The sequence below is a fragment of the Nicotiana attenuata genome, unplaced genomic scaffold, assembly GCF_001879085.1.
Source record: "Nicotiana attenuata strain UT unplaced genomic scaffold, NIATTr2, whole genome shotgun sequence".
NCBI classification, from domain to species: domain Eukaryota; kingdom Viridiplantae; phylum Streptophyta; class Magnoliopsida; order Solanales; family Solanaceae; genus Nicotiana; species Nicotiana attenuata.
In genome coordinates this window covers 33914-43088 of record NW_017671080.1, presented here as the reverse complement: position 1 = coordinate 43088, position 9175 = coordinate 33914, and the positions used below count along the sequence as shown (strand labels likewise).

Below are 9175 nucleotides of genomic sequence, written 5' to 3'. Positions count from 1 at the left end.
GTTAATCAACCTTTCGTGTTAAATGAATTCAATATAGATGGCTATTCATTCGCCTAATTAAACCAAATAATATAGTAGGTACTAATCTGCCTAAATCAATCCAATATTCCAATCTTATCATATATCTTCTATACGTAGATATCAAAACGCACCTTATGATACAACTGTAATGGTCCCTCTCATTATATTATGACACTGACATATACCTATTTGTGCTTCAAATCCTCATCCGACAATGAAATAGGCACGTACGGACTTGATTTGGTTGAAGTTTGAACAAAAAAAGTATTTAAAGTTGAAGTCGAAAAAATATTTGAAAGTTGAGTCTTATTATGCCCATATGTTAGACTAATAGAAGACAAAGGTTGATATGTTGTTTGGGCCTTTTATTGTAATTAGTCATAGTTAGTTTAGCAGTGGCCCAATCTATTTTTGTATCAGTGTAACTGGGCCACCGGGTAACAGGCCCACTATTTATATTTTGTTACTTTGTTCTTTATTTGATATAGAGAGAGACCGGGGATTCATTTTTTCTCTGAATAATAAGAAAATATCTCATGCTTCTCTCTTCTTCTCAGAAGCTTCTCTCAGATGTAACGCTCAATTCATTTTCATCTCCTTTCTAGATCTACAATATCTAACATGGTATCAGAGCGTAGATCCTGATAGCTCATTTCGTCTGCTTCCGATTGATGTTAACCACAACGTTCTTCGTCGAATTTTGGTCCTTTTTTTGTTGATTTCATGCTGAAATAGGTTTTTGTCCAAATTTACTGGAATTTTCGGAATATTTTGCTTACTTCTACTGGACCTTCAGTTTTGATGGAGATATTGAATGATTCTCTGACTATTTCGAGCTAGGGTTTCGACTATTTCGAGCTAGGGCTTCGACTGCTTCGAGCTAGGGTTTCTTCATCATTTTGCTGCGCCGGCTGAGCCTATTCTTTGATTTTTTACAAGGTTGTTCTCTTTTCGGTTGCAAAAGAGGGGGGTAAATCAGTTCTTCTTCACATTTCTTATTTTGCTGAATATTAGTTTGGATATTGTGTTTCTTACCCTGTACTTTCACAATGACAAATGATAATCCTACTATCACGCCTTCCTCCTCATCTACTGTGTCTCGCACTGTGTTTCATGAGGATGATTTTACACATCCCTGTCATCCCCTATATGTGCATCCATCAGACGTCCTAGGAGCTTATTTGGTTTCTAGTCCATTTGATGGCACCTGCTACGACAGCTGGAGGAGAAATATTTTGGTTGCTCTTTCTATTCGAAATAAACTCGATTTTATTAGCGATTCTTCTACAAAGCCGCCTGTTGGATCTCCTCTGGCTCGCCAATGGCAACGATGTAATGATCTTGTAGTTTCATGGTTGATCAACTCTTTGTCAAAAGAGATATCAGTGTAGAATATTCTGAATCTGCCAAGGAAATTTGGTGTGAATTGGAAGAGAGATATGGTAAAGCTGATGGGGCTAGAGTCTTTGAGCTAAAGAAAGAATTAGCTCACATTTCCCAAGGATCTTTAGACATAGCCTTGTATTTTAACAAAATTAAACAACTCTGGGATGAGATTGCGTCCTACACGACCAGAGTTTGTACTTGTGGAGGAAAAGCTGCTGAGGATGAAGAGCAAAAGGTTTATCAGTTCCTTATGGGTCTGAATGATACCTATGTGCAGACTCGCAGCAACATTTTAATGATGAAACCACTTCCGTCTGTTGGAAATGTGTACAGCATTATCTTGTCTGATGAAAAACAGAGACAAGTGTCTTCTGCCTCTCAGTTTTCATCTCAATCTGCTTCCTTTCATGCTGGGACTTCTAAGCCCTCATTCCCCTCTAAGGTTTCTTTTGATGGGACCAGGAATTCTCTTATTTGCAAGTACTGCAAAATACCTGGTCACTCAATAGATAAATGCTATAAGCTGCATGGATATCCTTCTCATTTTAAGTTCAATAAAGGACCTCCTCCTCGCAGATCTGCTGCACATGTTGAGCTTGACTCTCCTGGTGCTAATTCTCTGCCTGGTAGTTCTGCTGGTCCAACTGAACATGAAGACTCTTCTGTTATACCTGGCCTCACCAAGGATCAATACTCCCAGCTGATGACCTTATTGCAACAATCCCAAATTTCTGCTTCCTCACACTCTCCGCCTCTTTTGGCTTCTGCTAACTTTGCTGGTAAGCTCATGCCTTATGAGGGTGTTTCTTATAGAGCTTGTATGTTATCTAGTGTGAATGGCATTGTTTGGATAATAGACTCCGGAGCTACTGATCATATGACTTCTATTAAAAGCCTACTTTTTGACATAATCACTCTTCCCATTCCCTATCTTGTGCCTCTCCCAAACGGGTACAAAGTTAAAGTAACCAATGTTGGGTCTTTAGCTTTGTTCCCTGATTTAATCCTTCATAATGTCCTTTACATTCCCAGTTTCAAACATAATCTCATATCTGTTCATAAACTTTTAAATCACTGTAATGATGTTGTTCAGTTTACCAAGTCTGCTTGCACATTCCAGGGCCCTTCAGTGAAGAAGCCAGTGGTGCTTGGTAGGCTGGACACTGGACTTTACAAGCTATTTCAGCATGTGACCTCACCCATTGAGTCTGCTCATGTGAACACTTGTTCTTCAGTTGTTTCTTCTTTACATGTTTCCTCTTTACCTGTACTTTCTACTACTGATGCTGATGTGAATCACAATTCATCTGTAAATACCATAGTGACTTCAAATAAAGTGAATAACTCTGATGTTGTTTGGCATTATAGACTTGGGCATATACCATTTTCCAAGATGAAATTTATTTCTGGTGTTAATTGTGACTTGTCCTCCAAACAGTCCTTCACTTGCCCTATTTGTCCATTAGCAAGACAAACTAGACTTCCCTTTCCTGACAGTTCCATTCAATCTTCTCATTCCTTTCAACTTATTCACATAGATACTTGGGGTCCTTATTCTACTCCTACTCACTCTGGTGCTAGGTATTTCCTTACTATAGTAGATGATTACACTAGGGCCATCGGGCTAAAAGCAATGCTTTTGACCTATTAAAAGCTTTTATTTCCATTGTTGAAACCCAATTCCACACCAAGGTCCAGACTGTAAGGAGTGACAATGCTTTAGAATTAGGTTCCTCTTCTTTTGGAGCATTTTTCTTCTCTGAAAAAGGTATCATTCATCAAACCTCTTGCCCACACACTTCACAACAGAATGGTGTGGTAGAAAGAAAACATCGACACTTGCTAGAAACTGCCAGGGCTCTTTTGTTTCAATCTCATCTTCCTGTAAAGTTTTGGTGGAGATTGCCTACTCACTGCCACATATTTGATAAACAGATTCCCTTCCCCTCTCCTCAACAACAAGAGTACCTATGAATTACTTTTTGGCAAGGCTCCCACCTATTCCCATCTTAGGTCTTTTGGCTGCCTGTGTTATTCTACTATGCCTAAGGTCCATAGAGATAAATTTCATCCTAGATCTATTCCATGTGTCTTTCTAGGATACCCTTTTTCCAAAAGGGGTTACAAACTCTACAATCTCACCACTAAGTCTTGTTTTGTTTCCAGAGATGTCATTTTCCATGAACACATTTTCCCTTTTCTTACATCTTCTCCTTCTCCTTCACCTGCATTACCTTCTCCTCTTTCCCCTGATCATTTTTTTTTATGATTCACCTAGCCCTATACCTACTCCTACTTCTGATCCTTCTTCCCCTTATATACCTTCTGTTTCAACACCTTCTCCATCCACCTCTATCCCTATCCTTTCTTCTTCTGTTCTACCTCCAACTTTTCCTTCTGATATTTCAGCTTCTACTCTACCCTCTCCTGTTCCTGTTTCTTCTGTTCCATCTTCTACTCCTCCTCCTCTTAGGAGGTCTAGCAGACCTTTGTCACGACCCGGATTTCCCACCATCGGGAGTCGTGATGGCGCCTACTGTCGGAGCTAGGCAAGTCAAGCATTAAAACATTTTCTGATAACATCACAACGATATAAATAAAACGAGTCATTTAAATAAAAGCGGAAGTCTTAAAATCATAGCTAACTGAAAACCAAATGCGGAAGTTTAAATACAACACTACCCAGATCCGGTGTCACTAACTCACGAACTACTAAAGAGTGCTAAAAAAAGTATGAATAGAAGTACATCAATGTTTGTCTCGGTACAAGGAAAACAAACTAATAACATAGAAGGGACTCCGGCCTGCGGACGTCAGCTAGGCTACCTCGAAAGTCCCTGGACTGAAGTCAGCTCCCGATCAAATCCTACTGCTGAGGCCCAAAAGCTGCTCCTGGATCTGTGCAAAAAGATGCACAGAGTGTAGCATCAGCACAACTGACCCCATGTGCTGGTAAGTGCCTGGCCTAACCCCGGCGAAGTAGTGACGAGGCTAGACAGGACCTACCAAAAACAACCTGTGCAGATATATATGTATATACAAGTGCAACGAAATAACAGCAGAAAATACCAATTAAGGCGGGGAGGGGACATGCTTTGGGGAAATACAGATGAAAACAGCTTATCAGAAGTAAACACGAAACTACATCAGATCTCATAATCTATATAAGTGGTCGGCGTGCCACACGATCCCATTTCATAGTATAACTAGGTGGTCGGCGTGCCACACGATCCCATTTCAGCAAATATAACTGGTCGGCGTGCCACACGATCCCATTTCATAATATATAAGTGGTCGACGTGCCACACGATCCCATTTCATAATATATAAGTGGTCGGCGTGCCACACGATCCCATTTCATAATATATATAAGTGGTTTCCCGGCAAGGGAGAATACGTCTAAGCAGTTAAATCCCGGCAAGGGAGCAACAACAATAACTTACACGTCCCGGCAAGGGTTTATCACATCTCTTTCTCTTACGTTCATTTCTTACTTTTTAACCAAGTCAAAAATAGAGCCAACGCTCCAAAGAGTTTACACATCATATTTCCTTCTCATTCTCTTCGTATCACATAGAAACCATCAATTAACGAGGAAGAGTCACTACAGAATCCCAATTAAGCACAAATAAAGACCCACGGTCACGCTAGACACCGATTTATAGATACTCGTCGCCATGCCTGTACACCGTACTCAACATTTAGCAATTAGCAAATAATACTCTAATCCTATTCCCTCAAGCCAAAGTTAGATCAAACACTTACCTCGAATGCTCCAAACTCAACTCAAGCCTCTGGTATAGCTTTACCCCTCGAATTCGGCTCCAACACAGTCAAATCTATGAAATAATGACCTTAAAATATTAATAATAGCTAAACAAACTAAACCCAATGCCTAAATATGAATTTCTAAGCTTTCTTCCCAAAATCCCAAAAATCGACCCAGGGCCCGCTTGGTCAAAACCCGAAGTTCGAACCAATTCCATGGCACCCATTCCTCCACGAGCCCGAATATACAATTTATTTTCAAATTCGACCCCAAAACGAGGTCTAAATCAAAGAAAATTGAAAAGCCCTAGTTCTACCCAATTCCTCCAATTTACACCCTAAATTACATGATTTAGGTTTAGGAATTTGATAAATGAGGTTAGAAATGAAGAAAACGAGTTAGAGAATACTTACCCAAGAAGCTTTGGTGAAGAATCGCTCTAAAAGTTGCCTAGGGGCTGTGGAGAAGAAGAGCTCGTGAGAAAATTGGGAATAAACCCGTCTCTGATCTGTTTTTGAACTTTAAAAATCACTAAAGGGTTTTACTCTATGCGTCCGCGACACTGGGTCGCGTTCGCGAAGAAGGCAGGCTGGGAAGCATCGCGTTCGCGATGAGTAATATGCGAACGCGAAGAAGGAAAACTGGGGGGGTCCAAGGGTTGGCCTATGCGAACGCGATAGGCTATATGCGAACGCGTTGAAGGGGTTACCAGAACTATACGAACGCGGGAAGGGTACCGCGAACGCGAAGGAGGGGAGACACAAGGCAGTGCGAACGCGAGCCTTAGGCCGCGATCGCGTAGAACAAAAAGTCTGTGAAAAAAATGCAGAAAATCTGATCTCTTCCTAAGTTCCAAAACACCCTGAACCACCCCCGAATTACTCCCGAGCCCTCGGGGCTCCTAACCAACCACACACACTAACTCAGCAACATCATACGGACTTAACCGTGCGATCAAATCGCCAAAATAACATCATAAATGAGGGATCAAACCTCAAAATCATCACTTTTTCTTCAAACTTCATAAACTTTCATTTTTAGATATTTAGGTCGGAAACACGTCAAAACGACGTCCGATTTCGACCAAATTTCACAGGAAGCGCTTAAACTACATATAAGACCTGTACTAGGCGCCGGAACCAAAATACGGGCCCGATACCAACGCTTTCTAATCCATTTTCATTTCAAATTTCCATATAAATTTCAGAAAAACAATTTCTTTTAAAAATTCATTTCTCGGGCTCAGGACCTGAGATTTCGATTCCAGGCATACGCCCGAGTCCCATATTTTTCTACGGACCCTCCGGGACCGTCAAATCACGGGTCCGGGTCCGTTTACCCAAAATGTTGACCAAAGTCAACTTTAATCATATTAATATCAAAATTCGTAAATTTTTACACAGAATTCATATTTAAGCTTTCCGGCTACGCGCCCGGACTTTGCACGCAAATCGAGGCAAGTATAAATGAGGTTTTCAAGGCCTCGAAAGCACGGAATGAAAGAGAAAACAGGTGATGACCCTTTGGGTCGTCACAACCTTATTCTATCCCAGCCTATCTTCAGGATTTTGTTTGTTCCAATCTTCCTCATTCCATTTCTGCCCCTGGTTCTTCTAGCTCTGAGTCTTTATCATTCAATGCAACCACTTCACAGCTCCACATCCCTGAGCCTTACACTTACTCACAGGCTGCTGCTGTCCATGAGTGGCAGGAGGCCATGAGGCAGGAGTTTAAGGATTTGGAGGCAAATAGAACTTGGGATATTGTTGAGTTACCCCCTGGTAAAAAGCCTATAGGTTGTAAATGGGTATATAAAGTGAAATATAAGGCTGATGGGACTCTAGAGAGGTATAAGGCCAGGTTAGTAGTTAGAGGTGATACTCAGGTTGAAGGGGTGGATTTTCATGAAACCTTTTCCCCTGTTGTCAAAATGTCTACTGTGAAAACATTGATTGCTGTTGCTGTAGAACAGCACTGGCCCTTGTTCCAACTTGATGTCAATAATGCATTCTTGCATGGGGATCTTGATGAAGAGGTTTTCATGAAAATACCTACTGGTTTGTCTGTTTCTCCCTCTTCATCTACTTCTCCTCCTTTGGCTTGTAAACTACTTAAATCCCTCTATGGTTTGAGATAGGCCTCCAGACAATGGTATGCAAAGATGTCTCAAGCTCTTTGTTTTAGAGGCTATTCTCATTCTATGAATGACTACTCCCTATTCACTAGGGGTTCTGGTTCTTCTTTGGTTATTTTAGCTGTGTATGTGGATTTGACTGGTACTGATCTATCTGAGATTTCATCTTTAAAAGGCTTTCTACATGAACAGTTCAGGATTAAAGACCTTGGTTCCCTTAACTATTTCTGGGTATTGAGGTGCTTTATTGTGATTCTGGTGTTCTTCTTCACCAAAAGAAGTTCACTCATGATTTGTTAGAGTCTTTTCACTCTTCTGCCTCTTCAGCTGTGGTTTGTCCTTTTACTATCAATGAGAAGTTACAAGCTTCTATTGGTGATCTTTTGCCCAAGCCTGAGGAATATAGATGTTTGGTGGGCAAGCTGAATTTTTTAACCCATACTCGACCTGATATCAGCTTTGCTGTACATCACCTTAGCCAGTTCTTGCAAACCCCTCGTATTCCTCATATGCAGGCTACCTTCCATCTCTTGCGCTATTTGAAAGGGACTTCTGATTTTGGCTTGTTCTTCAGTAATTCTCCTGACCTTGGTTTAAAAGCCTACTGTGACAGTGATTGGGCTTCTTGTGCTGATAGTAGAAGGTCTATTACTGGTTTTTGTGTGTTTCTGGTGACTGTTTGGTGAGTTGGAAGTCTAAGAAACAGCCTGTGGTCTCTCTTTCCTCGGCTGAAGCTGAATACCGGGCCATGAGTAAAGCTGTTGCTAAGGTTACTTGGCTTTCCAAATTATTATTTGATTTTGGTCTTCCCTCTTCTGCTCCTGTTCCTTTATACTGTGATAACCAGGCTGCCTTGCACATTGCTCGCAATCCTGTTTTTCATGAACGGACCAAACATATAGAGCTGGGCTGTCATTTTATCAGAGGAAAGATTGGTGATGGCCTGATCAGTTTAGCTCATGTATCCACTGCTGCTCAAGTTGCTGATATACTTACCAAGGTGCTCCCTGGGCCTGCTCATCATTACCATCTTCGCAAGTTGGGGGTTTTTCCACCCTCCAACTTGAGGGGGGCTGTTAGACTAATAGAAGACAAAGGTTGATATGTTGTTTGGGCCTTTTATTGTAATTAGTCATAGTTAGTTTAGTAGTGGCCAATCTATTTTTGTATCAGTGTAACAGGGCCACCGGGTAACAGGCCCACTATTTATATTTTGTTACTTTGTTCTTTATTTGATATAGAGAGAGACCGGGGATTCATTTTTTCTCTGAATAATAAGAAAATATCTCATGCTTCTCTCTTCTTCTCGAAGCTTCTCTCAGATGTAACGTTCAATTCATTTTCATCTCCTTTCTAGATCTACAATATCTAACACCATAATTTACATATATAAAAATTTTCAATAGGTTGGCAAAAATGGTACAATTAGTTTTTATTTTTTTTGAAAAATCGATTGTTTCTCTATTTTTGTCAGCCTTGCACAGACCAAGCTAATCTTTTCTATATCGCTTCAATTTTATCGGATGTTCTGGAAAGAACGAAAATTTTACCCCGAAAGAATGTATTAATAGTTTTTTTTTTTTTTTTTTTTTTTTTTTTTTTTTTCAAAAGAGCAACTCGATGATCACGAAATTACAATTTGAAATAATAATTTATTAGTCTGAATTTTAGTTACCTCTCGACCACTATTTTTTCATTTTCAGAGTGCACCCGAAAAGAAAGAGGATTGTGGATATGCAATAGTTCGACATGTTCAACAGTTTGACATATATCTAAAGACAGCATACCAAGTTTTATTGGACCACCCAAATTTGGGAGCATTATATATATATATATATATATATATATATATATATATATATATA

General features: G+C 40.2%; 1 protein-coding gene across 1 annotated transcript; it reads left to right on the top strand.

The window, feature by feature from the left end:
* Positions 1-1070: 1070 nt before the first annotated feature.
* Positions 1071-7313, top strand: LOC109205763. Its single transcript, XM_019368509.1, has 4 exons — positions 1071-1353; positions 1401-2988; positions 3686-3883; positions 6794-7313. The coding sequence occupies exons 1-4, from the start codon at positions 1071-1073 to the stop codon at positions 7311-7313; spliced, it is 2589 nt and encodes an 862-aa protein (XP_019224054.1).
* Positions 7314-9175: the final 1862 nt, after the last annotated feature.

Coding starts and splice junctions, on each gene's coding strand:
- LOC109205763 (XM_019368509.1), top strand. CDS start 1,071: ATGACAAATGATAATCCTACTATCACGCCTTCCTCCTCATCTACTGTG. Junction 2,989..3,685: donor CCTACTCACTCTGGTGCTAG/GTATTTCCTTAC, acceptor TGATTCACCTAG/CCCTATACCTACTCCTACTT. Junction 3,884..6,793: donor ACTCCTCCTCCTCTTAGGAG/GTCTAGCAGACC, acceptor TGGTTCTTCTAG/CTCTGAGTCTTTATCATTCA.